General features: G+C 44.3%; 1 protein-coding gene across 4 annotated transcripts in view; it reads left to right on the top strand.

Moving 5' to 3' along the window:
• The window catches only part of nfic (nuclear factor I/C), a 30,105-nt gene extending 14,326 nt beyond the window's left edge, over positions 1 to 15,779 (top strand). For 2 of the 4 annotated variants that reach the window (XM_031311801.2, XM_036006839.1), the window contains exons 5-13: positions 1 to 30; positions 615 to 689; positions 1,338 to 1,470; positions 2,089 to 2,210; positions 5,253 to 5,366; positions 5,754 to 5,911; positions 6,597 to 6,771; positions 7,979 to 8,067; positions 10,564 to 15,779. The exon at positions 1 to 30 is cut by the window's left edge and continues 45 nt beyond it. In XM_031311801.2, coding sequence (XP_031167661.1) covers positions 1 to 30; positions 615 to 689; positions 1,338 to 1,470; positions 2,089 to 2,210; positions 5,253 to 5,366; positions 5,754 to 5,911; positions 6,597 to 6,771; positions 7,979 to 8,067; positions 10,564 to 10,584 — 917 coding nt within the window. In that variant the 3' untranslated portion in view covers positions 10,585 to 15,779. The remainder of the gene's footprint in view (positions 31 to 614; positions 690 to 1,337; positions 1,471 to 2,088; positions 2,211 to 5,252; positions 5,367 to 5,753; positions 5,912 to 6,596; positions 6,772 to 7,978; positions 8,068 to 10,563) is intronic. The other 2 variants (XM_036006836.1, XM_036006838.1) reach the window with 1 other exon arrangement.
• The last annotated feature ends 2,323 nt before the right edge of the window (positions 15,780 to 18,102 follow it).

Here is an 18,102-nt window from a genome sequence, read left to right as displayed (position 1 = left end):
ATCAGGAGGACAGTCGCACCGCCACCATGGGTAATGTACAGGATCTTACATTATAGAGGAACATTGTGTTTTTCAGTCTGTGGAACCATGACAAGATTCTGTAAATTAAAAAACTAAAAACTAAAAAAATAAAAACATTCATGATGTTGATCATTTTGGTGTCTGTGCCTAAGCCAGGTTTCCTTTTTTAATCCGTTTGGTCAATAACACGAACAAATACAATAACTGCCTCATACATACAGGCATAAATAGGCCTTCAACTTGGTTTGATGTGATGGACGAAGTAAATACTAGGTCCCCAAAGGATGTTCCAACCATTTGGAAGAGAAGAAGGATTGTGAAACTAGATGCTCACAGAGCAGCAGTAATGCACACACTGGTCCAGGGATGTTGGATCATGACATAAGGTTTTCAAACTATGACTACTGTGCATAGTGAGATACTGGAGAGACTCTTGATCATAATGTTACACACACACACACACACACACACACACACACACACACACACACACACACACACACACACACACACACACACACACACACACACACACACACACACACACACACACACCCACACCCCTGGTGTCTAAATGCTGTGTGTTTCTACAGATGGTCCAGAGTTCCAGGAGAGTTTTGTGACTTCAGGAGTTTTCAGTGTCACTGAGCTGGTCCAGGTCTCAAGAAGTAAGTCTCATTTACCGTTAGCTTTAGCCTTTAGCCAGCCTACTGCCACCAACTCTTTACTTCTGACTTTCAGTGCCATTGAGCATGTCACCTCGTATGATTGTGCTTTGGAATACTGTGCGTTGACATGACGGCGCCATATTCCATCAGATTTGGGAAACCATAATTATGACTTGGATGTTGATGTAGGTGTCAGTAGGTGACAGAGGTACTGACTGCCGTATGAAATGAACACGGCTCGACATTCATGGTATATTTTGGAGGGAAATTGCTCTTCGAACTTGTGTGGAAAATACAAGTGATGCCAAAAGGAGAGCAGTGATATGAACGAACGCATATATTCAGCACTACCTCAGCTGTGTCCCTGCTGCTCTACAACCTGGTTGGCTGCTGGTGGATTGACGCAAAGTTTATTTGTTATCAGGATAATGAACATTTGATTTGCTTCACACATCTACAAAAAGGGAGACAAGAGAGAAATGCAATACAAAGCTAGATAGGATATCTGATCAGCATAATGTGCTGTGTGACTTTTTGTATTCAACTGCCTGAAAGATAGAAAACTTTTGGTATTGAGAGGCTGATATCAACTGTGTGTGCGTGTGTGTGTGTGTGTGTGTGTGTGTGTGTGTGTGTGTGTGTGTGTAGCTCCAGTCGTCACAGGAGTAGGACCCAGTTTCTCCATGGGGGAGCTCCAGGGTCATCTGGCCTACGACCTCAACCAGTCTGCCAACCAGCCAGTCAGCCTGAGACGATCACTGGCCAGCACCTCATCCAGCGGGTAATACACACACACACACACACACACACACACACACACACACACACGAGTAATCTCAGGTTTTACCATGACTTACAACAAGCTTAGTTGGACCCAGGTTTGGACCCTCGAGCAGCCTTTGAAGGAAGGTAGACACACCAAAATGTCCTAATCTGGCAAAGAAATGATAATATGTGCTATGCATATGCTGGCGTGGCCATATGGCCTAACATGTATATTGTAGTGGTGAAAACAACCCTGATGATGTCATCCAAGATGTTAAAAAAGTGTTGTGTTTGAAAGAGGTTGACAATATGGGAAATGTTTTTAGGAGTGTTTGGCCTCTGCTGCTTCAATTTCAACTACTGTCTTTTTAAAGTCCTCTAACATTATGGAAGTGTAACACAAAGGTGCTGGAGTAGGCTACTCCTTTGAAAAGAAATGTAATAGGTTAAACAATTCTGAAGCTATTATTCATAAAAAAACATCTGTATTTACTGATGGCCTTACATTTAGCCATTGATCCCCAACAAAAGTACTTGAAAAGAATATTTTCTAGCTCTCTGCTTTCATCTCTCTCACACAGAGCACCATGAAACATGGTCCATGATGTCTGAGTGTGTGTATATGTGTCCGCAGGAGTAAGCGTCATAAGTCTGGCTCTATGGAGGAGGAGGCAGATAGTCCAGGAGGGGAGTATTACCACTCACCTGCCTCTCCTGCCAGCAGCTCCAGGAACTGGACTGACGACATGGAAGGAGGTAACAGAATAAGAATGTAGTGTCCAGTGTCTGTACTATGCCACACAATGTAATTTCTCATTAAAGAGCACAACTGAATACTTCCATACTGGAATCGTTGTCTGCAAGCTCCGTTCATCCCCTTCTCCACGCTACGAGGGTCCTAGGACAGAAGGGGTCCTAAAAAGCCCTGTTAGTAGGGCTGCATGATATGAGGAAAATATCTAATTGTGATTTTTTTTGACTGATATTGCGATGCAATATGATTCACGATATTGAATGGAATGATCGTTTTTGTATTATTATTCTCATCATCATTGGCTAATATTAACTCTTAAAAAATTGATAATTGATAATAAATGATTATGGTGTGATTTTTGCGAGGATCTGTACCAAACAAAGATGTTTTCTGTAGTCTGTAGGATAGGATTTGTAGGCCAGGATGTCTCTGCAGCGCCACAGTACTTTATTTTAGAATGGTTTGACACATATTTTGCCTTTAACAAATATTGCGCCCCTCTGCGATTTGGATATTGCACTAGTCCATATTGCGATTTCGATAAAATTGCGATTAATTGTGCAGCCCTACCTGTTAGGTGATCTGAGCTATACAAATAAAATGGACTTAACTTGACTCTGGTATGTGAAGCACTTAGTGAATAAAAGACAACAATGGACTCGCTGTTCTTTATCCTGTTGATTCCTTTAGATCCATTGTGAAGGACCATACCAGTGTTCTGTGATAGTTTTTTATTAGAGGATGTATATCACCTTTATACAAATATACTAGGGCTGTCAAACGATTAATTTTTTTTAATCCCGGTTAATCGCTGAATTTCTATAGTTAATCGCGATTAATCGCATATTTTATCACATGATTAAAATTCTATTATTTTGCATTTCAGAACAGTTTTTAAGTACATATTAACAATCAAAAGCAATTTTTACCAGTGTATCTTGACTGGGATTCAAATGAAAAATGTGTGAATCTGTCATTATTGCACAATTCCTCCAAGTACCTAACTAAAAAACTAAAAATCCCTATCCTTACTAGAGTCAATATAGTGTTTAGTAACTCCTAAATAATGTTGATTACTCACTGACGTCCAGTGATCACCGGTTAATGAGACAGCGTTTTCAGCACTTTGCAGCTGTTCCAGTTGGTAGGTTGGTTCTCCGTGTCGTACAGGCTGTGTATCCGTGAAAACTACTGTCTCCCTCGACGGCAACGAGACAGGTCAGAACATGCCAACCGTAGTACGTCTTTAAGACCCGAGTCCTCTACGATGCTGACAGGTCTGCAGTTAGTTGCCACCCGTTTCGCAAGAGCTGTAGTAATTTTTTGGGATTTGGTTTCATCCACAGGTCGGCAAGTAGCACTCTCCAAAATAGTGCTTTGCCTGAGTGGGTAGCATGCTAGCGGGTAGCATCACGTTAACTGTACTACTATGCTTAGCTCCGTAGGTGGTAGCTCAAGCTTGACGTGCTTCGTGATATTTTAATTCGGCTTTACACAATGTGCATATGGCTTTCGACTTGTCTACGAGCCGTCCGGGAGTTTTGGAAAATAAAAAGCGCCATTCAGGATTTCATTGCTGCTTTCTCCATCATGCCTGCAGCCTGCAGCAGCAGGATGTGTTATGAGGAAGTGGCAGCTTGATGATAAGTAACGGTGCTGCAAAGGATCAAAATAGTAACCTGTTAGGCACGACGCCAAGCCGAGTGAAGTGTAAAATAAATTAATAAATGCCGGCATGCGATTAATGCGATTAAAAAAAATGAATTGCATCGCGTCGGCCCTTAATCGCATCGCAATTAACGCGTTAGCGCTGACGGCCCTAAAATATACAAATATTAACTCACACATTCTTTCTTTATAAGTATTTTATTTACAAGATGAAAAACTGCCAGTTCACAAACATCAAGAGTTCCCATGTGAATGTCCTACATGCTGGCTCTCACTCACCCAACACTGCCATCTAATATTCACGTCCTTCCTGCACTAGTTGCATGGAATGATGGGGACTCAAAGATGCTAACTGTGTTGTTGTAGACTAAAGGTAGGGTTAGCATCCACAAGCCTCCTCCTCCCGCTGTTGAAGGCCCCCCCCCCCCTTGGCTATGTAGGCAGACAATATGATACTCTCTTACTGTGAGCCCAAGGGTGCTGATCACATCGGCGATGATGATTGGTGGCTGCTGTTAGCCAGTGGCGTGGCTCTCCCGCTGCGGTGGAGTGTAACTAACTACATTTACTCCAGTACTGTATTTAAGTCCAAATGTTGAGGTACTTGTACTTCACTCGAGTCTTTTCTCTTCATGCCACTTTCTACTTCTACTCTGCTACATTTCAGAGGGAAATACTGTACTGTACTGTACTTTTTACTCCACTACGTTCACCTGACAGCTTTAGTTACTAGTTACTTTACACATTAAAATATCTGCACACAAAACACAGTAGTAGTTTATAAAATCTGATGTTTTATTATAAATGAAACTAGCCAACAATATAACGGCCTACAAGTCCAGCTGAAATGATTAGACCATTAAATACACAACTGTTTGGATCCTTTACACTTTCTAAAATGGGCATTTTGAAAAAAACATTTTTTCTGATGATACTTACATACTTTTACTTAAGTAACATTTTCAATGCAGGACTGTGATATTGGGGATTGGTGTGTTGTCAGCAGTCATGTAGGTGTTGACTTCTACATAGTGACCGGTCAGCTGCTGTGCATGTATATACGTGCACCCAATATCCAACTGCATCAGCTCGGCCATTAACAGCTCAGTGTTAGTGTAGCTACTGTAGATGTGTAATATTAGTTCAAATGGACGCTGTGTGCATCAGATCACATACATGTCACCATTGATGAACTAAACTGATCTGGATCAAGAGGCAGAGTGGCTCAGGCTCAGCTTTGTTAGCAGAGTGCAGAGTGACAGGTGGACCTGCAGGAGTCCTCTGTCAGAGCGCTAACACAGGACATACCCTGCAGGAGTCCTCTAATAACAATATATACCAATAATAGTGGTAATATGTCTGCATGTGTGTTTTAGGTCTGTCTCCTCCAGTGAAGAAGGCAGAGCTGGACAGTCCCTCGCCCCAGGAAGACTCACCAAGACTGGGCTCCTTCACTCAGCACCACCGGCCAGTCATAGCTGTTCACAGTGGTCAGTAACACACACACACACACACACACACACACACACACACACACACACACACACACACGCACACACACGCACACACACACACACACACACACACACACACACACAGACATGCACACACACGCACACACAGACACGAATGCACGCACACACACACACACACACACACACACACACACACACGCACACACACACACACACACACACACACACACAGACAGACAGACAGACAGACACACACACACACACACACACACACACACACACACACACACACATATCATTCTTTTCATCCCATAAGGATAACACCAAGAACAAAATGTCATTCACTGTGTCATGTCGATCCTCCTCCCCCTGTGGCTCTTTCTCGTCCTTCTCTCTGTCCAGGTCTGTCTCGGAGTCCCCATCCCTCCTCATCTATTCATTTCCCGCCCTCGTCCTACTTCCCCCACGGAGCAATCCGCTACCCTCCTCACCTGGCCCAGGACCCCCTGAAAGATCTGGTCTCATTGGCCGGCGTCCCTGCCAATCAAAGCGCCAGCTCGGTGAGTACAGCCAGGTCAAAGGTCATCTCACAAGAACACGTCACAGAGCTCGCCTCAGGTGGTGCAGCTTGGTTTTTATACAGCTGCTCAGACAAAGAGCCATCTGAAGACTGGGGTTTCTATAGGGTAGTAGTAGGTCTGGACATGAGAGACTAGTCCACACAGCATTCTAGGATAGGAGAAAAACGTGCTCTGGTTTATTGGCATTTCTTTAAACCAATCACAATCGTTTTGGGCGGCGCTAAGCTCCGTATGCAGAGATGATGCCTCTGAAAAATAGCCTCGGGAAGGAACTTGTTTTGGTGGAAAAACAAGTTCCACCAAAACAATGTGAAGCGGAAGGTGAGGGACATCCGGCCGAAAATGAGGGACATCCAGCGGAACTTCCGTCCTGGATATAGATTAGGGTATAAGTCTTAACGCCAGTTAACTTTGGACATTCAAAGTGAGATGCATGTTAGTTCCTGCCTACACAAACCGGAAATCATAGTTTAAGTCTACGTGGAAAACTGCTGATAAAAGGTTTTTAGCTTCAGAGTGCAAATTAATAAACTAAAACAATGTTTGGGATCTATATTTTAGGACTACCATGACCGACTGTAAGGTTTATAAAGTAAAGCAGAGTTCTAACACATAGAAACACAATGTGAGTACATTTGTCTGTCTGTCTTTCTGGTGTTTCCAGCTGAATGGCAGCAACCAGGTCAAAGTGCTCAATCACTACATCTCCTCTCAGATGTTGGCACCGCCAGGACCAGCGTCCTCCCTGGCCCCTCCCCCGTCCCCTATCCCCAGGCCTGCAGAGTCAAAGGCCACTCCCACCTCCTCTGATGGGGGAGCAAACTCACCCACATCACCCAGTAAGTGGTCCAAACTAACTTCTGCTCACCGTGTTGATGTATGTTCCTAACCTTCCAATAGATAGAACATTTATAGTCCAGGAACATGTAGAGACAGAGAACCCAGAGGGTCTGCTGGTGTTAAGAACATGTTGGAGAGAACCTTTTATTTCTGTACTGGTCTGTAAGGGACTCATTTTATATGGAAATAAACATGTATGCTAATAGTAAATATAGTACATATTGTAGGCCAGATTATAAAATGTAGTCATTCCAACTCATGGGAAATTAAAAAAAGAGATGCAATGAAATACCTTTAAATAAATCGACCAACCTAGCTGTTATACAAACCACTGTGAACCAATCTCACCATGCATTTAGAGAGGGGGGGGTAACCTGGACCTTGTGTTGGTCCTGTTGACTTACTGCATAATGCTCCTCTGACAGACTGAACAGAGCTCAGAGGAAAGATCAGCAGCATTATTAGGTTCCATGGATAAACTCAGGGTCTGTCAGCGCCTTATCTTTACTAATCTGGGCCTTCCCACCCCAGTTTTGGTAGACGGAATTATGTGAACATGAGATAGCAGTGTGTACTGCGAAGGACGAGGATCCAGGTCCTTGCTGAGCCGGGGTGGGGTGGGGGGGTGGGGGGTCAGCTAGTCCAGCAGCAGAGTGCTCTGTGATCCTTTGTGTTCCCTTTAAAGCCTGCTCCCCACATGAGATAGTGGGTGCTGTTGTGTTTGTTAGAGCCGTCCTTATTGGGATGTGATGTCACAGCTGCCCCTGGCAGTACCTGGGAGTCCCTATCACCTAGCGAGCAGAAGTGTAGTCCAGGAACTGGTCCCCACAGCTGAGACCAGAGGAGCAGAGCCTGGGACATTCTAGAAGTTCCTGCAGCAGAAATGGACTAATGGTACAAGGGGCTGGAACTCCACAATCTGGAACACTCCCCAGGTCAGCTGGGTGGAGCTTGTCTTCCTGCCTGCAAGAGACAGACCATAAAGGAAGAGAAAGAGAGATGAGATCTGCTGCCTGACGGTAGAAACAAGCACAGACTAGAGATAGACAGTGTTTGAATCAGTCAATGCTGTTCTCTGTTGTAGCTCCTCTGTGACATGGACAGATTTAGTTCAAAGTAATGCCTCATTAAACTTTACAAGTGCCATGGAGTTATGGGTTATAGGGTTACATTATGAGACTGACGTTGTTGCACAAACACCCTCAGCATACTCGGCCCCTGGGACCCCCCCTGCCAATCGCACCTCCTTCGTTGGAGTCACCCCCCGAGACCCAGGTGGACTCTACCAAGCCCAGGTTAGTACGCATCATTTGACATTGGCAAGCTCACTTTAGCATGGACTCAGTTGACCCTAGAGAACCTGATTATTGGAGGGTTAGGAGCCTCCAGGAATGGTGCTGGCACCTGGCCATGCAGAAGATGCTTCTGTATGCTGAGACCCCTGCCACTGCCAACACACAGAGAGGTTAGACTGTAGTTTAACACCAGCTACTGAAGAGGGAATTGTGTCTAAAATAAGGCCCTAAGGCCTGTCAAATCTGACTCCAATTTATTAATTCCTGCGCCTTCTTACATCGGACTTAAGTTTACTGGAACACAAGGATCAATCTGAGACGAAGAGTTCAGTTAAGCAAAGTTTACTGAGTCCAGCATAACAGTACAACACAGCTGTGGATTCACAAACAGCATCTAAGTTTCCCTGGCAACAGACACTTTAAGTCAGAGCTGGTCCACCAAGATCTCGTCTGAAAATGAACGCTGATCTGAGTTTTCCCTGTGTTTTTATTCTCTCCTCACAGGGGGGTGTCTCCTAGTTTCTAGACAGAAACTGTTATCTTCACAAACACACACACACACACACACACACACACACACACACACACACACACAAGGTGGGGACCTTGTGGTGCAACTTCCTCGTCTGCTCTGTAACTTTCACTACTTTTCCTGTGTTTCTGCTTATCTGTCTAGTACACAATGCATTATTATGCCATAAAAGGCTTAAACTATAGTTAACGGCTTAAGGTTAACCTTCTATGCGTCAGTGACATTTCATGTTGTCTCTACCTTTGTCCTAGAACTAGGATGTGTCCTCGCCAGACTTACTAAGCTGCTCTTTCATTCACGTTTAGTTTTCCTCTGAAAGTGACATTTCTGAACTCATCCATGCCGTCTCTTTCTGCTGCTGTTAGCGTAAGAACTTTCAATACAAACTCAGTGCTCTGTGGTCGAAATACAATAAGCCATTGGTAAAACAGGGAGTATCGGCAGCTTCCGTCCAAACATACAAGTGTGTGAGAAGCCAGCTGTAAGGTATGTGAGGTGAGTGGGTCAGTAGGCGCCAGCTGCAGCTGTGTGTGTGCAGTGTGCTGCTACTGTAGCTACAGAGGCAGCTCTCCAGAATCATGTACAGTGTGTGTGTTGAGCTACTGCTGCTGCATTGCAGTGCCTCTGCTCCACCAACAGCTCAGCTGATTCTGCTCTCTGTCTCTCTCTCTCTCTCTCTGCGTATCTCTAAAGTCTTCCACTGCTGAATACGTGACATACACTCTCAGTGGTTTGTCATTCGGTTGTTGTGATTGAAATTTGATCAGTGAAATGTGTGTAAATTAGTGGGGAGAGGAGATGATGTTGCAGGTAACAGCTTGCTGTAAATACTACAGAGAAGCTTCACCACACTCAGTCTGACAAAAAGACAAATGGACAGTTTGTCTGAGCCGACAGATGTCAATGCTGCATGTCAGACTGTGGTTTCAGTTCTGAGGCACGGCAGAGGCACACTGTGCCATGAATGGAGGCACAACGGTGTACCTCAAGAGATCCAGCTTCTTATCTTTCCTTCTTATCTGCTCTGCTCTGAAAGAGAACTAGCTGTAGTTATGAAATAAGTGTTAATCCAGACTCTGTGTTTAAAATGCTAAAGACAGTGATGTTGACAAGTGGTATCTGTAAAGTATGTGTTTTCTGCGTCAACACCAGCTCTATTCTCTTTGTTCACTTGTGGTCCCATGTGTACAGTAAGTCGGCTGTCTCTCAGTGAGATGTAAGAGGACAGCTGCACAGTGGACCAGATGTCCAGACAGGTCACACAGTCCTCAGGTTCAGGTTGTCATTTGATTGATTGACTTGATTTGGTTGGACGGTTACAGTTTGGGTTGAGGGGTGAACATCAGGAATAGTTTTAGATGAAACATCAGTTATTGTGCCACCAGAGAGCCAGGGTGTAAGGACCGACCTGCTGATGGTGTCGGACCATGGACCTGGATGGTGATCATGGGGGTAGATGAAGCTGCAGCTGATTTATCTTATTGTTACTGACAGAAGTAAATTTCTGTGTTTTTTTTTTTTTTTTTCAAATGTTCCATGAAGTGAGTCAGCACTCAGAGTCATCAGTTAAATAAGATCATAGAAAATGGTAATGTGTCACTTACACATACTTCAAATAGGGATTTGTTTATTAATATCTAAATAAAAGACACAATAAAAGTTAAAGTGTGAAACTTTAAAGTGTGTAACAAAGCACTGAATGTCACACATGTACATCTGCTGATCTGTTTAAAGTTGTTAATAATGTATATATATGTTATATATACTGTATGTTTGATCTGAGATGGTGATAGTGTGTCTGTCTGTGTGTGTGTGTGTGTGTGTGTGTGTGTGTGTGTGTGTGTGTATGTCTGTCTGTCTGTCTGTCTGTCTGTCTGTGTGTGTGTGTGTGTGTGTGTGTGTGTGTGTGTGTGTGTGTGTGTGTGTGTGTGTGAATATTAACTGTGTGTTTGTCTCTGTTACAGTCTTGGTATCTGGGCAACTGAGCGACCTGTGGAGGAAGGCTGACTGTCATGTCAGTACTGTGCTGGAGGACAGGAAGCAGTGTGGTCCAGACATTGCCAGAGGGAAAATCTATTCATCTTTGTAGAAGTGTGCGCATACATCTATATAAATTATCCAGTGGGATATATTTCTATATTTGTATGAACCCAGAAGAGACAGCTATACGGTGGACAGAAAGAGCTTTGCTGCGAGACACTAAATGCTTCTTCCAAATGTCCTCTGACGTGAGCTGTGATGTTCCAGTGAGCTGATGAGTCTGGTTGGTCCTGATGAACTGCAGACCAGAACCAGAACCAGAACCAGGCCTCAGCACCCCGTTCTTACGGTAACCCTAGTGTATTCCCTGGGATGGATATACCTGGGTCTCTACACTACATCCAGTAAAGGCCTCCTCCCTGGGACAGACACAGACCTCACACCTCTCTCTCTCTCTCTCCCCCCCCAACACCCAGAATGCCCCTCTCCGCTGCAGGTGCTGCTTATAATATATGCAAATAAGCCTCCCTTTTTTTCTGAAGCGACTAGAAAGAGATCCTGTTGTTGATTTGTACTGTTTCTTTGCACTTTTGAATGTGTTATGGATCGTCTGAAGAATTCTTTTCTCTCTTCCCACCAAAAAGACAGAGGCTTTGTCTTTTTTATTGACAATCATCAGCCTGAAACAATTACGTTGCTTTGCTAAGCTCATGTTTTTAAGACTGTTTGATTGTGCTTTTTTTTATCCGAAAACAACGAGTCATAGTGGAATATAAGAGCTATATTCATGTCCCTCCAACACAACACACAATGCTACAGCTGGACACCAGGGAAGAGTTGGGACATCTTTTTAATATCCTGCTGCTTCCTTCCCTTCAGATAGCACTTATCCAAGCAGCCAGAGGCACCTGTAGCATGGTGTGTGTGTGTGTGTGTGTGTGTGTGTGTGTGTGTGTGTGTGTGTGTGTGTGTGTGTGTGTATGTGTGTGTGTGTCTGTGTGTGTGTGTGTGTGTGTGTGTATGTGTGTGTGTGTGTGTGTGTGTGTCGTCCCTGCTCTGTTCTGAGGAGATTGTGTTTGGGGGTTTGTACTTGTATGTAGGTAGATTAGAGAGATATTTAGCAGCGTTGCACTATGAGAAGGTAACGATGTTACCCAGCTGGCAGGCTGTGGTGTGTCGGTGGTTGCTATGACAGCAGGTCATGTGCACGCTGACTTGAACTGAGCACAAAATCCAGGTTTCTTGTCCAGAAGGCGTCCCTGACCAGTCTGTGGAGTAGCGTTGGTTTCAAGTCAAACCTTGATGGTTTTACCACTGGCAACACGAAACAAGTCAATGATTTCAAACCAGTCGGTTGCTTTTCTGTGTCAACCTCGTATGTGACAGTTCTTTAGTGAGGAAACAATATTCTGGCTTTTCACAGCTTCATTTACTCAATAATCTTTTGAAATACATTTAATAGCTTAAACATGCTGCATTTTAACTTTTGACAAGGTTAGCATTTAATATGAATACCTGTCTGCACGTTCAAAGAAGGAAGACAGAGCGAGATGTCAGTTCGGGGCATAGCAACAACTCGGTCTGTGTGCAGTGGTCAAAGATCTGAAAGCTGAATCAAATTATCAAATGTATCATTTATGCATACTTCTCTGTGAAATGCAACAGTAGTAAAACGTGTCCTTGGCCTTTTGCTATTTCATACACCATCTCTTTGGAGATGACAACTCTGAATATAAATTAGAATTATAGGAACTCATATTTTATAATGTGTGCCATATTTCAATCTCCAAGGCTTTGCAGCTGTAAAGCAGACTGGTGACATGTGTTGCCTGGGGATGTGGATCGTTGTTTCTGTGTTGAGGTGCAATCAGATTGAACGGCAAGCAAATTTTCACCTCCGCGTTATTCACATGAATTTGTTTCTGCAGTCTGAAGACGTTACTCCGTGATCCACACAGCAGCTTACGGCCGTGGTCCCACAGCTGTCTTCCATCTGGAAAGATCCAATGTTTTCTGAGGGTGAAACCAATATTTCCAACCACTGCCGCCGGAGCTCCACAAGGGTGTGTGCTTAGCCCACTGCTGTACTCACTGTACTGTTAGTAGAAGTCTGAGCAGCAGACATAGTGTACGTCCGGTGAAGCCGAGTGGAGCAGTGCTGCGCGGTCAGTGGAAATATTGGATTCATACACTGTTTTTTATTGCTCCGGGCAGAAAGCAGACATCTGTGGGATCACAAAAAGCCTGTGCAGATGTAACCTGCTGTAGTGAAAGATAACTACGGTAGTGACATTCAGAGTGAAGTGTGAACCCGCTGTAAAGAGTGGCTGTGTGTGTTTGAAATCATCTCATATTTTCCTCCAGTTCTCTTTGTCTTTTAAAACGTTGTTTTCCACTCACACAGAAGCGTCTTTCTGTTGACTGCCGTGGCTAAAGTTCGGTTTGCGTTCGGTCTGATCACAGGGGTCTTTTCCGTCCCTTTCCCCCGGGTTAGGGTTAGTGTCAGCGTCTGCAGGCTTCAGAGTTCACACTGAAGGTGCTGATAGGAGCTGGGCTTTGGTTAAAGTTGGCTTCCAGCTGATGTACAGTGCATGGTGCTGCCCTGGTCGCTGTGGCGACCAAATGAATGCATGGCTCAAACTGATGATACCTCTCCCTCTCTATATCCTGCTCTCTATCCTCAGTGGATTGGAGGGCTGTCTGTTTCTTTAGATTTGTATAATAGCCCTGTTATTAAACTTCTATTTTGCACGATACGTCATGAAACACATTATGTGCCTTGCCTTTAGTTAGACAACAATAATACATTAAGGAAAAGTGGTCACACTTTTCATGGTACAGCTGGTAGCACTTAAAAAACAGCAACAAAAAAAGCTGCATGTGTGATGGCTCGACATGAAGCGGTGTAGCAGGTACACAGTGTTAGCTTAAACAGTGCAGTGTATGAAGCAGAGGCTGGGGGCATTGCTTATCCTCTGCTACCATCACGCTGAACACAGTGGGAGGGGAAAGTCTGACATTTGGGGGAATTTCACTTGAGAGTCACATGGAAGGACACACAGTGTAGACCTGTTGTATACGTAGTCCAGAGCTCTGCACGGAGCTGAGCTAACGCTGACCTGACTTCCAGGTCATCTGCTGATAGGGTGGGTGTGGTGATTGGCCCCTCCACATAGCTACTGTTTCACAAGACCAAGTGAATCATCGCCATGACGACAGAGAGCTCCGAAACATGGAGTCAAAGTGCTGCGAGACTAAAACTAGAAAACAGCTGTAGCAGCAGATCTCGGACGTCCCTCCACTGTAAGCAGCTGATGTGGCTCAGGTCGGTGTGTGTGTGTGTGTGTGTGTGTGTGTGTGTGTGTGTGTGTGTGTGTGTGTGTGTGTGAAACTGACAGTGGTGAAATGTTGCGAACCAAACACTATGGAAGGTCCTCCCAACACAAACCTCAGCTCTGCCTGCATCCTGTTTTCATATGAAGTGTTATATACACAATTGACAGTATTTATTGCAGGGAAAAGTCTTATTGTGAATATTTTGGCATTTAGCCAAAGTGGCCAAGCCACTCAACCCCATCTAATGGAGAGATGTTAAGCAGCTCTGTGATTGGCCACTGGAACACCGTCCATAAGACGACTCTGACCACGTGACCAATCACGGCACGAGATACTACAAAGGCCATAGATGAGTTTGACTTTTATATGGGTGCATGCACGTAACACTATTCTTACTCTGCTTGGCAATCATGTTAGTCTTTAGTTATTTCTTGAGTTGTTTTTGTTGTGTTGCTTGTAGCATTATAGTTTTAAACACTGCAGTGTGCGTGTAAAATGTGTACAACATGGACTTATCAGTCATAAAAAGGATGTATAGATGTTTGAGATGCTGGCCAAGTAGCAGAGGAAGACCCATGAGATGGGAGGAGTTAAGCTCAGCTGCGTGAGCGAGGATAGACCATGAAAGGCAAACACTGTAGTGGAGAGAGACAATATTGGAAGTCGGGGTGAAGGGAACTAGAATGGAAGGAAATGGAATGAAGGAAAGACAGACCTGGCTGACTCAGGTCCTGGGGCAGCTCTTAGATGTTAGTGGACCTCTCGTTAGTGAAGAGTGCTTTAGAAATGAGCACAGGCTACAGATACAGACACACACCTGAAACTAAATAAAATGTGCTCAGTAGTGACGATCAGAAAGCTCAGAACGCAGAGCTTTGTGTCTACCGAAGAGCTTGAGTCACAGATACCGGGCCGTTGTTTGCACTCCCTCTTTGAATCAAAGATATGTTGGCTGTAATAATGCCCTAAATAAGACGACTGTGGTGATCTGTGTCTCCGGCAGCACCAGGTATGAAGCTGGACTGTCACATGGTTGTTTCTGCCTGTGATGCACAACAGGAACCTGAGTGCAGGACAACTAAAGTCTCTCTAGTTCAAATTGAAGACAACACGGAAACCAGCTTAATACTTTCATTTAAATCAGCTGTCTCCCACAGCTCAAAGAAGAGAAGCTAATGTTTATTGTAATGATCCCTGAGCACATCGTAGCACTGCTCCGTATGCTCTACCTGGAGCCAAGATCAACAGGGATGGAACTTGTGAGATGATGTACGCTCTATTTAAGTCGAGTCTGTATGTTTCCAGGCTGGCAGGAGAGGTTTGCTTGTGTGTTGGAGCAGGTTATGATTTGTGATTCTTTTTTCTCTCTCGCTGACAATAGAACATGCACAAAAAACGCGTCCACAGCTGAGTGAAGTGTCTCTTCATTCCACCTTACAAAATGTACCAAGTAGAGACATGCGGTGAGCTCAGGCCTCAATATCAAACTAGGCCAGATAATAACAATGATCAGGACATCTGGAGTCCAACGTGTGCAGAGCTGAGAATAATGTGTTCATCACATGCATTCAGCCTCTCACGCAGACATTGAGCTCTCCACTTTCTCTGCTCTATTCAAATATACCAGCAGGTCAGCAACAAACAGAAGCAGTGCCGATCACTTGGCTGCTTTGTTCAGTGTCCTACGGGCTGGTACTGGGACATCACCAGATCTGGCCGGTGGAGACGGGCTGTGCAGGTAACAAGCCATAAAAACAACCCAAAGAGTGGAAGGAACATCTAGAGGAAACACTGACAGACTATAAATAGTGTTCTTTATTTAGGTCGGATTAAAGATGTGACCTATTTTCGCCTGTGATGTGGTGACACCACTTCACAAAAAAAGGTTACCAAAGACGGGAACTAGGGAACTAATCAGCAGCGTCATGCTAACTGATGAATAGCTAACAAGTATCTCCTGAATCTCTCAGCCTACCGAGCTCACAGGCTTTCCAAAAGGAGAAACCTCGATCACTCTAGGTGTTCCTGCTGCAGTGAATAGATGCATGTCGGCTCAGTGTCACGGCCTGCGCGGACACTTGAAGAACAGAGCCATTGTTCACGTTGTTAGTAACAAATGGCGCTTTTCCATTACATGGTACCTGCTCGACTCGCCTCAACGCTACTCGTACCTGGTACCTGCCAACAGGTACTTTTTTTAGTACCACCTCAGTCGAGGTTCCAAGCGAGCTGAGGCGATACCAAAAGGTGACGTAAAAGCGACAGAGGGGGGTGTCCTGAACCACCATTGTCACATAATGGTGTCACACCACATGTCTACAATCCACCATTTCTAAATAGTTTAGCCAGCTGTATTTTTTTTTGCTGCCTCCAGCTTCATTTGAAACAAAATGTGTCTTCTGGCTGTGGCAACAACAACACAGCTTCGACGTTCTGTGTGTGTGTGTGTGTGTGTGTGTGTGTGTGTTGCGTTAGGTCACGGCAGTTTACTGCGGCGCCGCTATGACGACCAGCCACGCTGAGGCGGTACTAAAATCTGCAATGGAAAACGGACGCACAGTGCGTTGAGTCGAGTCGAGGCGAGTCGAGCAGGTACCATGTAATGGAAAAACGCCAAACGTTTCTGTCAATCGTACTGAGTTGTTACTTGGTCATTAATGACCGTCAATTAAAGGCCCCCTTAGATCCTGACTGAAACGCATCACTCCCTCCGTTAGTTACTTTTGAACAGCCTTCAGTCAACACTCCTCTTCTCCACCTCCTGACAGGTTCAGCTTTGGGAGATGGAGTGCGTCCGTCCCCCCCCGCACCCCCACCCCCCCGGTCAGGAGACACGGTGTCACAGTTATTATATTCTCCAGGCACATGTGATGTTGCCAGTCGAAGCATTGGCCCAGAAAGATGCCGCGCTGGGGAAAGTAGGAAAATAGCCGGTGTATCGGTTGTTTTATATCCAAAGCACATTTTTACTAGGGCTGTCAAACGATTACATTTTCTTAATCGCGATTAATTGTTGAAGTTCTATAGTTAATCGTGATAAATCGTTTTATCACATGATTAAAATTCTATTATTTTGCATTTCAGAAACTGTTTTTAAGTACATATTAACAATGGAAAGCCATTCTTACCAGTGGATCTTGATTGGGAATCAAATAAATGCAAAGAAAGTGACTTTATGAACTTGATTTTAAGATTTATATTTGTTTATTATATATTTAATCTAGTCACACATTTGAATTGAACAACAACTTTGAATGCACCACAAGGCTGTAAATTACCAGTTTCATTGAACTGTGTTTTTTCCGACAAGCTAAAGATTGTTACATCCCGGTGTTGAATCCTCTACAGTGATACAGACAAACTTTACACCGTTTAGCGTTAGCTGTGATTGTAACCGTGTTTAATCCAGCTACTAGCTAGCGGTAGGCTAACGTTAGCTGCTGTCGAGTATAGTGTTAACTAGCGTCACATGCAGCGGTGTTTGTGTTGCCTGTAACGTCTGTTTCAGAGCATCAGAGAGAAGTGCAGACATATCAGTGGCACCAGAATGAGGCACCGAAATCCGTGTTGCTATTCCTGCAGCAGCAGGATGTTAGGCACGACGCAAAGCCGAGCGAAGTGAAAATAAATTAATAAATGGCGGCATGCGATTAATACGATTAAAAAAAATGAACGCATTATGCTCGGCCCTTAATCGCATCGCGATTAACGCGTTAATGCTGACAGCCCTAATTTTTACCTATGCTTAATTCCATATATCACATTAACTCACAAACAATAATGCGTGCCAAATAACAACTCAGTATAATGCACTATATGACTTGAGGGACTTGAATAATAAAGACACAGTGTTTAGTTTATTTGAGGTATTCAGGCACAGTTTGTTACGTAAGCATCTACATGAACAAATCATTACGCACTGCCTCTTTAACATCTATTGTCTACTTTACAGTCCTTGATTTATTCAGGAGCTATTGGTTAGCTATGCATTCATTAGCACTTAGCATCCCTCGGTTTACTGTTACTACCTTCTTTGCGTTGCCTCAGTTCGGAGCCGGAGTGTCCCATTTGGCACTTGTCAGGATCCCAGGTGTTCCTGAAGTAAGCACTGGATCCACTTGATGCTGTGTTAAACTTGGTCGAAGCTGCTAAGCTGACATGATTGGCAGGATGAAAAGTCACGAATC

The sequence above is a fragment of the Sander lucioperca genome, chromosome 11 (assembly GCF_008315115.2).
Source record: "Sander lucioperca isolate FBNREF2018 chromosome 11, SLUC_FBN_1.2, whole genome shotgun sequence".
Lineage (NCBI taxonomy): Eukaryota > Metazoa > Chordata > Actinopteri > Perciformes > Percidae > Sander > Sander lucioperca.
This window is presented reverse-complemented; position numbering and strand designations above follow the sequence as displayed.